An 18,364-nucleotide genomic window follows, 5' to 3' on the forward strand; every position below is an offset into this window, starting at 1 on the left:
CCAGGGATTGGCAGACAGATAAATCAATGAGATAAGCCAGGCGATTCGAGTCAAAATCTTTAATCAGCACAATCTCATTGGAACATCAAATAACAAAAAGCATAGAATTGCTACAACAAAAGTTTTAAAAAATCAGTTTAAAAAGACAGGAGAGTGATTGTACAATAGTAGTAGAAGCTCAGCTGAAGAATGTTAGCTACAAATAGCACCCAAGTGGCTTCCCCAGCATAGAATTACTCCAGCAACACAAATAAAAACATTTTAAAAAGAAGGGGTAGTGATCATACAATTATGATAAACAGCTTGTTTAAGAAACATCATCCTCAAATAGCACCCAGACAGGCTACCACAATATGAAAACAAACTATGCACAGCATTATTGGGAGAACCATTTAAAATAGGCAAAAACTATGTGTAACTAAATTTGTGTTTTCTAGTTTGAATCACACTCCATATATAACAGGCTATTCTAAAGCATGTAGACTGATCTAATGCACACTGGTACCGTAAAGCAACATTATGATCCCGGATACTATTTTCAACAAAGATTGGTTTCAAGAAAACTTTCCTTGGACCGTCATAGCAACGTCAGAATAATATAAAGTGCTGAGTGCTCTGCTTCGAAACGCAATCACATGGGCACGGTACTGGGACCCTGTGCCAGTGATTCATAATGGGGAAAGTAACATGGTGGTATATTATTTCCAGCCGCCGCCTTGTAAGAACAAAGGGGTGTTGAGCGTTGCTCACCCTGGGAAGATACAGTTGGAGGCCCTCGGGTATAGGGCCTGACAAATGAGAGACAACTGTCGACTTTTTGGGCTCAACAAGATCCCTCTTTTCCTTCCAGGCACCTAAAAAAAGAGGCCTTAACCTCATGTTTGTGTAAAGCAGGGTTTCTGTAGAGAACTTCGAGCATGGAGATATCAAACAATGATTTAGAGATTTTGTTAATCTAGGATAGCCACTGTATTTTAAAGACATGGCCTAACGCTAGACCATCCATATTGATGAATTTTGCAAAAGCTGTTTCGGTTTTAGCACAAATTGAGTGCCGAAGTAAATTGGGCTTAAAAGGAAGCATGTCCCCAGGTGGGTTAGCAACACTTCCTTATGAACAATGGTGGATAATGTAGAGGCAGGGATTAACAAAAGGGACCTAAGGAAAGCATTCTCTTCCACCTGAAGAGGACAACAAGATGAATAACCTCCTGGCCCCCTCCGTACATAGCAGCAGAAAGGGATCTTGCTTTGTAAATGTTGACTATTTTCCTAATGGATCGACTACCAAGTTTAGGGGAGAACGTAAAAATTCCCTCGCACACTCATTTTGGATCAAGCTATTTATATATGTTAAGTCCATAAACCATTATTAATGTAAAAGATATCTAACTACAAAAATGAATTGACCTTCACGATGGGAGAGCCCTTGATAAAAAATGTTTTACACTTCTGGCTGCTTCTACCTCAGGTCATCGTAAATGTTTTAGCTATATTGATCATTAATTTCCTAGCCTCCATAAAGTCCTCAAAAAAGTCTTTCAGTCTCTGCAGACCGACAGCACCCCTACATCTTAGGGCCATGTCATCTCCATTCAAAATCCCTGGAGCCGAACTTCCACGAACTCCAGACGAATTGCCCGACAGAGCCTGCAGGGCACCAACCACTGCATTGATGAAAAAGGGAGAAAAGGAATGGAGCAGGACGCAAGCCTGCCTGAATCCTCTCTTGATATTAAATGAGGGAGACCATTCTTCATTCCAATCAGGATTTATAAAGGGTGGCTAATCTCCCAATAGGGTATCCAGGCGCTTGCAGGTCCCAGAGGTTTATTCGAACAGCCAGGTCTTGAGGGCCATAAGGAATTTCGCAAGTGAGGTGATAGTCCGGAGGTGCGTGGGGAGTCTTTTCCAGGTCTTTGCTGAGATGTGGGAGAAGGAGCGTCTTCCACTTCTGCTTCGGTAGATGCGGGAAGTATGGGCAAGTAAAATGGAGGTGGAGCATAGTCTTCTTGATGGTTGGTGAAAATTCAGGGGGTGGTTAATGTAGGCGGGTCCTTGGTTGTGTAGATCCTTGTGTGCATGGGTCAGCAACTTAAATTGCCACTCTTTTGTATGGGGAGCCAGTAGAGTTTCCTGAGGTGGGATGTAATGTGGGTTTGTTGGGGAAGGCAGAGGATGAGTCTGGCTGCAGCATTCTGTATGGTCTAAAGTCTCTGTAGGAGGTGTGCTGCGATTTGTACTTTGATGGCATTCCCGTAGTCCAGTTGGCTGTTGATGAGGGCTTGTGTTACGGTTCATCTTGTGTGTAGGGGTAGCCACTTTAAGATCCTACCTAGCATGCGCAAAGTGAGTTGGCAGGTAGAAGAGACGGCGTTAATCTGTGATTTCATGCTGAGGTTGTTGTCAGTGATGATTCTGAGGTTTCTGGCATGGTTGGAGAGAGTTGTTGTGGGCCCTAGGTGTGATGGACACCAGGAGTCGGTCCAAGTGTTGCTGCTGTTGCCAAGGATCAGTACTTCCGTCTTGTCTGTGTTCAGCTGCAGGCAGTAGTTCTTCAGCAAGTCGGTGGCGTTTGTCATGCATCTGTGGAAGTTGTCTCTGGTGGTGGTGGGGTCGTCGGTGAGTGAGCGGAGTCGCTGGGTGCCGTCTGACCAGGACATTTTGTTGAGACCGTGTATACTGATGTAGCAGGGGGACCCGATTAGTGGAAACTCACTCCCCGTCATCCGAATGGTGGGTCGCTGACACTGCCAATCTCCCCTCTCTTCACGTACCTCATAACGAGTGGAGCCCGGACACGGAACAGCTGTGGAACAACCGAAGCGACACGGAGGAGAAGGGCTCCTTTAACTGGGCGTACACAGAGTCTGAAGCCTCGCCCCTGGATGACGCAGGTCCCACCGGATTGGACAAAAAGAAGTAAGAGAAAGACCCGGCGTGTGACGACACCGAGGAGGAAGACTGTGTGGAGTACGGAGAACGAGTGAGGAGCAGAGAAGAACGAGAACCCGAGTGCGGCGCCCGACGAAGGGGAGAAGTAGAAACGCCAGGAGACCAACGTCCCCACGGTTCGCCCAGCCGCACCCCTCCTGGAGGGGTGTGGCTAACTCAGGTACGGTAGCGTGTGTGGAGCTGGGTGGGGAGGCGGGGAGACTCCGCAAAGTGCTAGTGCTTGTTTTGTTGTATATAGTCCCAAAGCCTGGGGGTCACTTGTATATAAGTCTCAGCACTTCATTGGCATCCTTATTCCCCTCTCCCTGATCCTCTACCACCCTTCCCACACTGTCGCTCATCGACATTCGTTTTGTAAATAGTTTGTACAAACACTCAAACATCGGTGACCCCTCACTCCCCGGATTCCCCTTGGGCTGAGCACTTTGAGGACTGTTGCCTGACGGCTCCCCTGTCCTTTATTCCCTGCATGTACCGAGGAGAAAAAGCTCAGAAGGCGACCTCCGTAGGAAGCAGACGTCAGGAGAAGACCCCCTCCCTAACGCAGCTGCAACAACGGACCCAGCTAGCTTTTCACTGGATAGACTGTCCGCAAAGAAAAAGAAGTCCTTCATAAAAATAATAAAACCATATGTACCACGACACAGTCTACGGTCCCTTTCTCCTACTCCGCCACAACTGACCATGTGGATAGCGGGGTTATTTATGCGTGTCCATAACAAACTTTTGCAGATAAAATATCATACAACTGGGGCAGGAAATGAACAATATTCTCAGGGACCCCAAAAGAGAGCAATATGTGTCCCAAAACTTAAGGCGCTGCTATGGTCATCAAAACACAGATGAAGGGAATCAGACTTAGCCTTCGTATGTTTACCAATAAGCAGATCCTAATTCACACACTGCTCAACTGTCCCCATACTGGGCCTTCAAAAGAAAAAATACCCTGCCAAGCAACTTTGTGGCAGTGTCAAGGAGGGAGATGGGGCGGTAGCACTTGGGATCGTATCTGACCCACTTGTAAAGATGGGCACTATAATGGATGAGGCCCGGCTAGATGGTATCGTGCCCTCAGCTGCCGCATTAAGCATTCTGGTCAAAATGGGGTCCATTTCTCAGCCAGGGCTCTAAATGCATCAGCCAGCACCCATCAGGCCTGGGACTTTGTCTCCAGTGCGCTTTTCTAAGGCTAAAAGGACCTTGTCTAACGTAAATGCAAGGGTCCCACTACTAATTCGGGGAATGCTCTTACGTGCGTCCACAAGTGCCTTTTGGCTGTTCTCAGAGTTTGTGCCCACAAAGGGATAAAAGGTCTTTGAAAAATGGTCGACCAATGCTTGAGAGAGACAAATTAGTTCCGGGGGTGAATCGTTTTTAAAAAAAAGGTGTGTTAACCATGCCCTAAAACAGGGAAACATTGGTCTCAGGTGCATGAGACAGGCCTTTTCCCTAAGATCCTTTTTCATAGAGGGGAGCGCCTTGTTATACTGCTTTCTCAGTTGCTTAATGGCTAGAAAGTCCCTTGGAGAGCTATGCAGGGCTATCCATAACAACTTGGATGTAACCTTATATGAATGGTGAAACCAGCCTTGTCTTTTGAAATTCCTAGGTCTAAAAGGCCACGTCAGAAAACAATTAATTGACCTGGTGATTGTTTCAAAAGCTTGAATCAACCAATCTTGATCCACCTCGTTGCCCAGGCAGTAGTTAAACTAATTTACATTTGAGGTTAGTAGCTTTTGTGTTATGTGCAAAGGATCAACCCTGCCCATTTGATGAGGACTCCATTTTGCCTTGCATGGCTAGTGACTGTGGAAACTTTAGCTCAAAGGGACAATGACAATGATAAAACTAATGGGTTGTGGTCACTCACAGCATCTCAGGTTACACCAAAAATAAAATCAAGGAGACGAATTGAAGAAGTAATTAGGATATGATAAATGTTGGTATTTGTACCTTTACTAGCGAGAGAATGATTCGGCACACTAATTGAGGTTTTCCGATTCTTCAAAAACAAAAGGTTGAATTTAAGCATTAATGAATAACCAGGAAACTGATTGCCAGGGGCAAGATGCGCACAGTGCAGGTGACAGTAGAAAAAGCCCAGTGGGAGAAGCTTAAAGTTTCCGGAATTAAAGAGGCAAGATTAGGATATCTCGCCCGTAGACCTAGAGTATTTAAAATTAATAATAACCCAATCTCCCTTAAAGGTCTTCTTTGATGGGCCAATCCACCTAGTCCTTCGTGCCAACAGAATGTGACCAGCTTTAGAGACCGTAAAGATATACTTGGCCTGAAGCCAGTGGAGGACTTTGTTCTTTAACTGGTCTGGGGACTCGGTGATATGCGGAGACCGGGGAGGGACGTTTGTCATTATCACAACATAAGAATAGCAGTCAGTTGGTAAATTAATGGTGACACCATTCTAAAATATTCTAATCAATAGAGGGAGGAAGAAGCTCTGATCAATTTGGCTTCCTGTCGAAGGTAAGTAATCAAAAAGGAGAATGGATCACTTGTATCTTTAATACCAGGGTCAGGTGTGGTAACCAACTTAAAAACCCTCATTCACGTACAGGAGCGATGGAGCGGTATTTCTTTGTTCTCCGCTTCTCTTAGAATGTGAAAGCATCACCATTGGGTCTTATTTTGATAGTTATGCTTTCCTCCTCCTGGAGGTTGACCAACTGGTTTTGACAGTAGTGATCAGAAATAGGGTGAACAAAAGAGAAGCGGATTAAAATTGCTAAACTCTCCTTCCCAAACAACCTTTATTCGATAGAAGAGATGGCAAGGTTAAAAAATATGGTGGTGCATGTGTAGAAGTGCTATTGTTCTACAGCACCTTGTAGTCAAAGCAAAAGGTCAACATGTTTCAGCCTCTTGAGATGCCCAAAAGGTCGAGGGGCTTTCTTCAGGACCTACATCGAGTGTTAGGGTGCTAAGCTGTAAGCATCTTATATAGGTAGATAATTAACTCACCATTCTTCTTAGCAACAGGTCAGTAGTACCTATAGCTGGGAAAGAAAAACATACATTACATGTTCAATTCAACTCTTTTAATTGAACATGTAATGTATGTTTTACCACACCACTCAGCCCATAATCTACTCGAGATTGATGATTTTCTAAAGCATAGTGGTGCCAAATGGGGGTGTGGGTGTGTGTCTGTCTACAGAACAATTGGGTGGGCAATAGTGTTAGTTTGGGGGCAACACAGGGCAAAAGTGCAACGCCCGGGTGCCAGAGCGTGAGGAAGTTGAGCAGGTATACTATTAGGGGAGGTAGAGAGACTTGATGTAACGTTGCAGAAATTATTTTTGACAGTCGCCAACTGCAATAGCACTGGAGAAAGCAGAGATCCCACCTTCCCACACAGAATCCAGTAGTTTCCACTAGAAGAGCTCCAAGTCCACGGCAATAGGCACGGTAGTGCTCGCTGGGCTTCTATCAAAAGCACAGGTTGACAGCTGTAATATAGGAGGCATCGTTCTTGATCCCTGGCATCTTTTTCATTTAGCGGGGTGCCCATGTTATGTAGAAAAGTTCTATCCACTCCAACATTCCACCCAGGGAATGAAATAAATAATGAATTAGGTCTGGACTTAGTGGGATTTGGGGTTTTATGTTTGGCCATCTCCGGTGCTGGTGGGCAGATCAAACAAGCAATAGCAGATCAGTAAAGCAATAGCACCTCCAGAAAACTGGAACCAAATGGAGTGGCCCAGCCCAGCCTCAGGTATGCCCTTGGCCTGGCACAGCCCGGCTGCTTCCTACACTGTGGGATTCAAAGCGCTACTGAGTGGTAATATGTAGATTGTGTTTAAGTTGCTTTGGGTAGTGTGTAATTATGTGTGTTGTAATTAAGTAGTATTGAGTGGTAATATGTGGAGTGCATTTAAGTTGCATTGAGTAGAGTGTAATTCTGTGGTTTGTAATTATGTGGTATTTAGTGGTATTTGGAGTGTATTGAAGTTGCATTGAGTAGAGTGTAATTATGTGCCTTGTAATTATGTGGTACTGAGTGGTAATATGTGCAGTGTATTTAAGTTGTTTTGAGTAGAGTGTAATTATGTGGCTTTTAATTATGTGGTATTTAGTGGTATGTGGAGTGTATTTATGTTGTTTTGAGTTGAGTGTAATTATGTGGCGTGTAACTATGTCACAGTAAGTGGTATTATGTGGCATGTATTTATGTGGCATAGTGTTATTATGTTGCCTTTAATAGAGTGTAATTATGTGACATGTAATTGTGTGGTAGTGTGTGGTATTATGTGGAGTGTTTTTATGTTGCATTGAGTATAGTGTAATTATATGGAGTGTAAATATGTGGTTCTGGGTGGTATTATGTGGAGTGTATTTATGTTGTATTGAGTAGAGTGTAATTATGTGCTTTGTAATTATTTGGTATTTAGTGGTATGTTGTGTGTATTAATGTTGCATTTATTTTAGTGTAATTATGTGTCGTGTAACTATAGCAGACTGAGTGGTATTATGTGGAGTGTATATATGTTGTATTGAGTATAGTGTAATTATATGTCATGTATTTATGTGGCATAGTGTTATTTTGTGGTGTGTTTTTATGTTGCATTTAAAAGAGTGTAATTATGTGATATGTAATTATGTGGTAGTAGGTGGTATTGTGGGGAGTGTATATAAGTTGCATTGAATATAGTGTTATTATATGGTGTGTATATATGTGGCATAGTATTATTATGTGGTGTGTTTTATGTAGTATTGAGTGGAGTATAATTATGTGGTGTGTAAATATGTGAGACTGAGTTGTATTATGTGAAGTGTATTTATGTTGCATTGAGTAGAATTTAATTATATGGCAAGGAAATATGTGGTATTGAGTTGTATTATGGGGAGTGTATGTTGTATTTAGTAGAGTGTAATTATGCTTGGAGATAATTGTAAGATATGTAATATGTGGCTAGAACTTTGTATCAGAGATTATCAGCTTCGCCAGTTTACAGCAAATGTACAAACAGCATTACAGTGAAAATGTAAGTGGCATTGCAAAAAACATGATATAGAGTAGTAATCTTTTTAGTGCTATTGTGGGTCAAAATACAATAATTCTTTTATCCTCTAATCGCATGGGACTATGTTAGAGTGCGTACATGAACGGGTGGATAAGTAAAAGCCAAAATCTGTCTAGAATGACGGATGGATACCTGCAGGACCAGACGAATGCCTTGGATGATGAAACAGTTGAATGTATGGATGTATGGATGATTGATGCATGGACGGTTAAATGATAAAGTGAGTGCAGATGGATGGATAAATGCTCCCTGACTGTGCTTATTGGTGGATGCCTGTATAGGAGAGTGTGTCTAGAAGGATGTATGGAAGAATGCATGCTCAAAATAATAGACAGATGGATGGGTGGGAGAATGGATGGATAGATGAATGGATTTAAAATTGCATATCTATGAATGATGTTCTGGTGAATGCGTACATGGATATTTTGTTTTAAAAAAAAGGTTCTGGCGCCCAAAGTCAAAACATCGCTTAACAATATTGTTGCTGGCGGGTTAGTCGGATAACAGGTGTGGGGCATCAATGCTCCAAATAACACACACTAAAAGGTCACGGGGCCTTTGGGGTGGGCTCGCATTCAGGATGCAGGCTGGGAAAGTGATGTTTTCTCACTACTCTTTCATCATCCTAATGTAGTTAAATAAAAGGGTTGGTTGGGGTAGAAAAGAAAAATGTGCACATGTGCTAATATTACTGACATTTGCCTGGGTAGATTGCCAAAGTAAAATGGGAAAATCCTGGTAAATATGGGATGCCTGGTGTAGTCTCCATTTTCAAAGACTTAGCCCGAGGCAGTGTTCATAGCTGCCACGAGGTTTATTCTTAAGGAATACAAGGAAAAAAAGCGAGCACCATCTGTTTCCAATTAACGCCAATGTGATAATTGGAAACAGATGGCATTAATGCGCGCTCCCTAGCACCCTAAGCCAGGGAACAAAGAAGGCGGGACAATCACCCACCTTGGACCAATTGCGTGCCGTCTTTTTAAGAAAGACGCATGCACAGGCCAATTGCGGGCTAATAAAAAAAGCACACACACAAGCATGTGTTCAGAGCTCAAAAGCCCTTACTAAATGCCTCACAGAGCAGCACATGCGCGCTGACTCATGCAAGACCTAAAAATGGTGGGTTGTGAAAATAAGTCAAACTAGAGGAACGGGGGCATAGAGTTCTGTGGTGATAGATTTGGCTAAGCCTAACAATTTTTGCAGGCTTTCCTCAGTGTTCTGTGTAGTGTAATAGTTACATTGTGAGGAAGATCACTCTATCAACAGGGCTCCTTTCTTGATTTTCTCCATTTTACTCTCTCCCTTTCTCTCTCTCTCTCTCTCTCTCTCTCTCTCTCTCTCTCTGTACTTTCCAAATTCATCCCTTTTGAGACATCCTAGAGTTGTCTAAACCATAAGAAATGTAAAACATAATGCAATGTAACACAATAGAACACAACACATAAGATAGAACAACAAAACCCATTACACGAATCACACAGCAGTTGCCACATAGCATAACATGGCTGGCTTATGCGGGTGCAAGTGTTTCTTCCATTAGGTTGCCCTGTGACAGTACTGTGGGGTGGAAAAACCTCTTAGACATCAGGAAATAGAAAGAATGAGACTTAGATATCTAAATCAGGAGTGTACATCTCGAAAAAAAACATATTTGCACTCAGTAGATGTAATGCTCACTTTCCTTCAGAAACCTGGGTTTCGCCTCATGGCCACAGGTTTGCATCCTATCGGGTTCACTCAGCCCTTCATCCTTCTGAGGCCGATGAAATGGGTACCGCTGGCTAGATGAAATGGGTACAGCTGGCTAACAGGCAAATGTTCCAACATTTTCTTATATTGAAACAAATTCCTTGATCCTTCTGTTTTTTAGATTTTGGGACTGTAAGCAACCTGATAACTTTGGAAACGTAGAGGATTGCGCCACATTGGGCTCTATAAGACCACCGTGCAGAGGAACTTCTAGTCTCTGGAATGATGACTATTGTGACAATGTATACAAATTCATCTGCGAAAAAGAGGCGGAGGACAGGAAGATGGATTTCACCCCGTGAAACACCGAGCCAGACAATGGATCGCCTTTAGTTCAGCCCTTTTATGTTAACAAACAACAGGCCACATTTATATACAGCGGCTGAATGCACAATTCTCATGGGGCACCAGGGGTTACTTTGCCAAAATTTGAATAACAGTGACGCCTAATTCCCATGTATATGAGAAATAGAAAAATTTTGCTTAACTAGATTTCGAGAATGTTTTCATTTTAATTTTGCGTTTTTAGAAACAGTAAATGCAAAGTATTGTAAATAGATGAAAAAAATGTTTAAAAGAAAAAAATAGAAAAGTCTTCTAAAGGCCAGAACTGGTGATAATGCAAACTATGAAGAAATGGGGTGGGAGTTGAAAGAAAAGGTCCACTGCAGTAAGTTAAATAATTTGCAACATTTATGATAAGAAGGAGTTCTTCAGGAATTATTATGTAAAACAGTACAGTACAAGAAAGTGTGTTATCTTTGGAGCAGCATTCTCAATGTACATCTGCAGTGTATGTACTTGGGCTTCCTAAGCAATAATTTCACAGTCCTCGTGACTGAAAATTTACTGTGCTTTTACTACTTTTGAGGTCGAGCCTGAGCAGCGCATGCGCTGGTCTGCAGCATCCTGTATTGGAGTATGGAATAGAATCCCTGCCCACTCTCCACCCATATTTGTCATTGGCTTGTGTCGTTGCCCTTCGTAAATGCTGGCTTCTGATTCATTAATAGGCTTGTTAGTCTGCCTTGTCTTCATTTGTAACCTCCCATGAGGACTGGCCCTTTAACTTCGGTTGTTACACAGTACATCGTATTTAGTCTGTAAGCACTAGAGTTTCTCCTACTGCAGGCACGACCTGCTTTCCTGCAACATTCAGCACGCCATGCGTGCTTTCAATTTCCGAGCAGCCCGGGACAATGGCGGCCGCTTCTTTGCATAGGTCTTGCATTAATAAGAGTTTGAGCTATTGGCATTGTAAATGACAATGCTTTTTAGTAATGTGTTGATTAGCAAAACAGATAAATAAAAGGAATTGTCGTTCACAATGCCAATAGCTTAAACTCTCACAAATGTGAGACCTATTGCATTGCAAATGCTAGTTCCCTTTGCAATGGAGAAGGTTTGTGGACGTCAATGGTACCGCGTCGATCTCCACATGTAAATTCTGAATTCAGAACCATTTTCTGTGACAAATTCCAGGTTTGACCACTTCTTGTATTAGAGCATGGAAAACTACTACATTTCATGTAATATTGAATCAAGCTAAATTCCTATTGTGACCCAAATCGCATAACAGTGAAACGTAGAACTAGGCCTTGGCAGTGTTAATTAACTGTTTACATTGGTACAATTGGACATTGTCAGCAGTATGGCCGTATACCAGCCATCTTAGTTTGGCCTGTAACTGGGTTGCGTCTCACGCAAATAGATAAAGGTTATAAACTGAGATATATTTATATAGCCGTTTGTCGATACTAAACATCTCTGACAATTTCTAAGTAACTGTTATCCAAAATAAAAACAAACACAGGATATGCTTTTAATATTTTCACTCTAAGGCATAACCTGTGGAAGAGAGAAGAACTATATAGGTTAGATAGTCTCTGTGGCGCAATGAGAATATTCTCAAAACAGGCCTGACTAAATCATCAACTGGTTATACAACAATATGAAATATATGTCTCTTTGCTGAAGCGACATTGCGTCCATGCCTCTTAAGAATGGATTACACCTGAAAGTTACTCCCAACAGTTGTCTTTTGATGTTGAATAAGTGAACACTGACCTTCTGATGCTTGAGAAGCATGACCAACCCGTCTGTGGCAATGATTACTATCAGTAAGTACAAAAAGAGAACTGGAATTAACAAGCATTTACAATGCAACAGTCTCGCCTTTGCAAAAGTTAGAGCTATTGGCATTGTAAATGACAATATTTTTATTTATGTGTTGGTTTTGAAAACAGATAAATAAATGGCATTGTCATTTACAATGCCAATAGTTTAATCTCTCGCAAATGCGAGACCTATTGGATTTGCAATGCAATAGGTCGCGTATTTGCCTGAGTTTGAGCTATTGGTATTGCAAATAACACGTTTTACTTATGTTTCAAAAACACACACACACAGCCACACACACACACAGATCCACACACACAGAGCCACACACACACACCCAGCCCCACACACACACACACACCCGCACACACACACACACACACACACACACCCACACACACAGAGCCACATACGATCTGGTCGTCATAGGAAGAATATAGTATAGGATCCTGTTAGGATTGAGATGTCATAGATAAATAAGACTGACGAGTATTATTGTGAATGTGCAGTATTAATGCATTCACCTCAAAGCATGCATGGTGCATAACAGTGTACATTCTGCTGTGTGCTCAAGACCAAAGCCCTTATCTCTCAATGCCACTCACGCGGGCCCTCAAGCTTACACCAGTATCCCCATTGCCTGATCCCATTATCAATCATCCTATTTGCCCTATTGCCCCGCAACTCTTCATCTTTATCCCCCTAGCTACATCCTCAATGGCGCACATCAGTACTCGTGCAGATGTGTGCCCGTGCCTAAGAAGGAATGTTTATAATCATGTAATGCACATACATGTACATGTAAGTACACACCCGTGCTTATTTACAGAGAGAGGGGGGGCGACACGTGGGTTGATTTTTTTTCTCATAAAAGCAGCGGTTTCAAAGTCCAAATTCCACGGTGGTTTCATGTTATTGAGAGTGACGTTATTGTGATGAACCACAGACGTTATACATGATGCCGGCTCTTTGTCACGCCCTTTGAAGTGTCTTGTGCATGACATGTAAAGAAGGTCTGACCCCCAGTGAAAGCTGGGGCCCCTGAACCCTGCAGACAGCAGTTCAAAACTCTCGACCTCTGTAGTCGAAATATGCTGTTTGTAGTGCCTGGCATGATCACTGAAAGTACACACTGAAATATCGTATGTGCTGTGTATACAGACAGCAGAACAGTCTGTGCAGGATTTCACTTTAACGTTTCTTGCTTGGAAAAACAAGCAACTTTCATACTATCGGCGCCCAAATAAACATATCACATAACTGTCTAAAATGTAAAAACCCTGAAATGCTAATTCGGGGTAGTGGTGAAATGAGAGTGTGTCTTCAGCCTGTTGGGTTTGTGTCTCTGTTGTTGGACCAGTCCCCACGTCACCTTGGTGTGTATTCTGTGTGCGTGGGGTGGGGCCGATGTGGTGTTTTGCCTCGAAGCAGCCCCACGGCAGGCTGTAGAATGTCGGTAGCTTAATCTACAAACCCAATGTCCAATACATGTATTAGATGCATGTGGCAGCTAGAGTGAGTGCAAAAGCTGAAACAAACCGTAAATGCAATTGTATAGCAAAAAGACGAAATGTAAACAATAAAAAAACACAACATTGTAAAAGTTGCCAAAGTGAAAGAATTGGTCAAAAACCACTCTTTCTGCTCGTTCCACTCTTACCTTGCCGGGCATAGATGCAGAGGGGATAGCCCATGCTGAACATACGCTCTGCCTCCCTGACTACGTAAACTCTGCCTCATCGAAGCCTGCAGAAGACAGACAACAGTCTTCAAGGGGCGGACTGGAAGGGCAGAGCAGTGGAAACAAAAAAAGCATTTGCAACGCAATAGGTCTCGCATTAGGAAAGTTTGAGCTATTGGTCTTGTAAATGACAATTTTTTTATTTATGTGTTGGTTTTGAAAATAGCTAAATTAATAGCTTTGTCATTTACAATGCCAATAGTTATAACTTTCGCAAATGTGACACCTATAGCATTTGTAATGCAACATGTTTTGTATTTAAGTGACTTAGCTGTATTGATATTACAAATTACAATGGCTTTTAATTTTTTTAAATAATTAATACTTAAATAAAAGTGATTTTAATTTATAATGGCAATAGCTTAAACTTTTGTAAATACCTTTTGTGAAGATTATGTTCAGTGTATTTTATTGTGACAAAAATCTAAGAACAGAAGTGAAATATTAACATCTTTTTGTGACATTTGTAACAAAGTTTGAAACATTGAGAGAACATATTTGAACCAGTTGTTTTTGAATGGTTGCGCAGATTGATGCTGGGGTGGCGCTGAGTGGTGCTGAGTGGTGCTGTGGTGATGCTGAGTGGTGCTGTGGTGGTGTTGAGTGATACTGGGATGGTGCTGAGTGATGCTGGGGTGGTGCTGAGTGGTGCGGTGGTGGTGCTGAGTGATGCTGTGGTGGTGCTGAGTGGTGCTGTGGTGGTGCTGAGTGATAATGTGGTGGTGCTGAGTGATGCTGTGGTGGTGCTGAGTGATGCTGTGGTGGCGCTGAGTGGTGCTGTGGTGGTGCTGAGTGATAATGTGGTGGTGCTGAGTGATAATGTGATGGTGCTGAGTGATGCTGGGGTAGCGCTGAGTGATGATGTGGTGATGCAGAGGGCAGAAAGGCACAAAAATCAGTCTAATAAAGGGCAGAAGGGCAGAAAAACAAGGGAAAAACGAGTCTAACAGAGGGCAGAAGGGCATAAAAAACCAGTCTAACAGAGGACAGAAGGGCAGAAAAACAAGGGAAAAACGAGCCTAACAGAGGGCAGAAAGACACCAAAAACCAGTCTAACGGGGCAGAAAGGCACAAAAAACAGTCTAAAAGAGGGCAGAAGGGCACAAAAAACGAGTCTAACAGAGGGCAGAAGGGTACAAAAACAAGGGAATTATAGAGGGCAGAAGGGCACAAAAAACGAGTCTAATAGAGGGCAGAAGGGCAGAAAAACAAGGGAAAAATGAGTCTAACAGAGGGCAGAAGGGCACAAAAAACGAGTCTAACAAGGGGCAGAAGGGCAGAAAAACAAAGGAAAAACGAGTCTAACAGAGGGCAGAAGGGCAGAAAAACAAGGGAAAAGCGAGTCTAACAAAGGGCAGAAGGGCACAAAAAACGAGTCTAACAGGGGGCAGAATGAATCTCGCCCTGCGTGTTTGTCCACGAAGATGCCACCTTTTTGTGCAATACCTCTACTCAACTGGAGTACTTTCTACTGTCTAATCAGTAAGTGCTACCTCGTTGGCTAAATGTATAGGGGCAGATTTACATTAACTGGCGCATCCCCAGGGATGCGCCAGTTATTGTGCGCCGCAGTTCCGCCACCCATGGTGCACCGCATTTAGGTTGAAGCCTGCATCAAATTCAAGACGCAGTGTATTGTATATAAAGTCTTATACAAGTAGGAGCATCAACTGATGGCAGCAATGTTAGACACGCATATTCCTGGTAGAGTCCTCAAGATTATCAGAGGTCCCCTTGAAGATTGTTCTGCGAATTAAACGCATTCGTATGTGGAATATCTGTGGGTCCCAAATGGTGAAATGCTCTGTCCCTTTCTCTGCATCTAGACTCAAATCATCTGAATTTTAAAAAACATCAGAAAACCTGGCTACTTGTTTAGTGCTGTCCCTTGTTTCCTTTTTGGCTGTTGTGATAAAGTGTTATTAGTTTTATAAATATCGAAACTCCGATCATGGCTCATAGCTGACACAAAACATATACCCTTAAATCCACTAATTAGAGTATGGTAGTTGGATTTACCCGTGCACATCACAAAAAATATTCCATAGCTGGACTTCAGTGAATGAAATCAGAAGTGTTTAAACAACTTTGTGCAACAAAATGGCTTAAAAGTAAAACATGGGTTCAGTTGGTGTAATCCCAATTTGTGGCTGGAACATTTGCTCAGGTCCTCATTTCCTAGGCAATGGTCCCACAAAGGTTTATTGGTCAGTGTCGCTTTACATTGAGATGATGGACATAAAGCCAGTGCTTGCCAGCGCTTGCTAGTGTTTGCTAGTGCTTCCTAGCTCTTGCTAGTGTTTGCTTTCAGACAGAAGTAGCTACGGATAGCACGAGCCCAACCAACTACTTGGGACGTGTCCCCTTCATAAAGCCAGCGGTCCTGCGCCACCGTGCCTCTCAAAGCCTCATGGAGCTTGGCCTGGAAGCGGCAGGTACCAGCGATGTTACAATGTACAGTGGGAAGCTATTACTTCAAGCGTCACTCGCTACAGGAATGCAGTGCAGCAGATGACTCATGTGAAAGTACACTTCCCAGAAGGTGTGTTCGCCGGTAAACATGATGATAAGAACAGAACTACACAAACACTGCGACCGAGAAAGAGACATTTCACTCTGCCTGCAGGCTGCATGTTAGCCCGTGAATTGCTGGAAAAATGTATATATATAATTTTAAATTGAATGTTAGGAATGCAAGACCCTAACACATGCTAGGTTAAGTAACACAGCAGCTTTGCCCTACATCTCAACCAAAGTATAAATAACTACTTTTTTTAAATCTAAATGTGTAAACGAAGTGTCTAGGGCAAGCATATTCCTTTTGTCAACAACAGCAGGACTATAGCGTGCAAGCTGCGGTGTACCTTGAACTCCTGCGCCGCTTTCTCCACGGGCACCGCCGTGTGGGAGCTGTGCTCGCTGGACAGGCTGCACACCACGCAGATCGCCCGCTGGTCATCCCTGCAGAAGACCTTCAGCCGCTGGTCGTGCTTGTGGCACCGGAAGTGGCCGCCCTCGGTGCCCGGCTGCAGGCTGAGGCGCTTCAGCCGGTCCGCCATGGTGCCCAGCTGCACGTTGGCCCTCAGCGTCGCCTGGTCGGAGGTCCGCTTGCACTGCGGGCACGAGAAGTTCGCAGACGTGTCCACCACGTATTTTGAGATACATGGATGGCAGAAGTTGTGGCCGCATCCCGTGGTCACCGGCTCCGTGAAGAAATCCAAGCAGATTGAGCAGGTGGCGCCTTCATGGACGATCTCCTCCAGGTGCGCGGACGCCATGGTGCTGCCCTGTGCGTGGGTGAGTTCAGTTCACCTCGCTCTGTTTGCTGAGCCTGTCAAGGGTGCGTGAGTGGCACTGTTATAACAAGTCGGCCTGGAGCGGAGAACAGCCTAAGAGACGCGGGAGGGCATGAGCGTGACGCCGTGAGCGTGCACGTTAGCGTTCCCTGCGGCTCCTGCCAGTGGCGGCCCTGCAAAGCTAGAAGCGCGTTCACAGACCTGAGCTCGTGCCCATACTAGAATCGGCTCGTGCACAGGTCTGTCTCCAGGTCTGTCTCCCTGGGAGGCAAACACGGCAGCTATAAGTCTCGTTGCCGGCAGCGCTTCGCGCTGCAACGCCAGCGAGACCTAAAAATGAGTAACATGTATGGTAGAGCTGGGAAAGCGGGGATATTTTATGAAGCCAGTCGTCCATTGAAGCAACGCAGGAGAGGGTTTGACCAGTTGAGAACATCCTAAGTAAAAAGATTCAACGAAGAAAAATGCAGGACTTATTCGCTTTTCTGTCTTGCGAGGAAAAGAAGAAAAACTACATTGTAATATTGTGCCTTGCACATGTACAGCAAAAAGTATTTAGGACGGGGTGTTGCGTGCGCTGAGGCATGATATCTTGCAAAATAGGTCAGAGGTGAACATTATTCTGCTTGATAAAAAGACAATGAAGTGAAACACAAGAAGCACAAGAAAGGTAGAAAGTGAAGTCGAACAAAAGGAGGAAAGAGAGAGTGAGCAGCAGGAGGAAAAGAATCACAATAAATAGTGTGAGCACTAGTAAGCGATGAAGGTGAAGAAAATGGAGGAGATAAAGAGAGAGAGAGAGAGAGAGAGAAAGACAAAGAGAGAAGGGGAAACAGGGAAGTTGGAGAAGGTGGAAAGGGAGATGGGGAGTGGAAGCAGGGTGAGGATAGATTGAGAGGCAGGAGGAGAAGTCTGAATGTGAAAATGAGGATGGGTTACAGACGAATAAAGAGTATAGGCCCAATGTAGTCCCCTAATAGACAAAGGAGAAGGAGGAAAGTGGAAACAGCAGATGGGGGCGGGATAAGAAGGATCACAAAGTAGAGAAGGAGAAAGAAGAAAGAAAGAAAGAGAGATACATTAAGAAGAACATGGCAAGGGAGAATGTGGCAGAGTATACTGAGAAAAAGAGAGCAAGAAAAGAGGGGGAAAGACACATTGAAAAAAAGATGAGAAATGGGGAAGGAATAGAAGGAGGAAGGAAAGGATAATGGGAAGGATAAAGAAAAGACTGCAGAAAAGTAGAAGAAGCAAAAGGAGAACGTTGAGATGGAGAAAATACAGAAACACGTGCATACGGAGTAGGAGAAAGAAAGGAAGGAGTCAGTGTAGGCGAAGCAGGAGATGGGTGGAACAATAAGGGAAAGGAGCAAAAGGAAGGATGTAGACACAAGATGCTTTCACTAGATCACAGAAGGTAACAATGTTTTGGTTTAGTTAATCAACTTTCA

The 18,364-nt window shown here is 43.5% G+C and overlaps 1 protein-coding gene across 1 annotated transcript in view; it reads left to right on the top strand.

The window, feature by feature from the left end:
• Positions 1–10,173, top strand: part of LOC144798176 (uncharacterized) — a 56,581-nt gene extending 46,408 nt beyond the window's left edge. Inside the window, exon 6 of the mRNA XM_078668923.1 lies at positions 9,880–10,173. Coding sequence (XP_078525049.1) covers positions 9,880–10,060 — 181 coding nt within the window. The 3' untranslated portion in view covers positions 10,061–10,173. The remainder of the gene's footprint in view (positions 1–9,879) is intronic.
• The last annotated feature ends 8,191 nt before the right edge of the window (positions 10,174–18,364 follow it).

Source organism: Lissotriton helveticus, chromosome 12 (genome assembly GCF_964261635.1).
Source record: "Lissotriton helveticus chromosome 12, aLisHel1.1, whole genome shotgun sequence".
Lineage (NCBI taxonomy): Eukaryota > Metazoa > Chordata > Amphibia > Caudata > Salamandridae > Lissotriton > Lissotriton helveticus.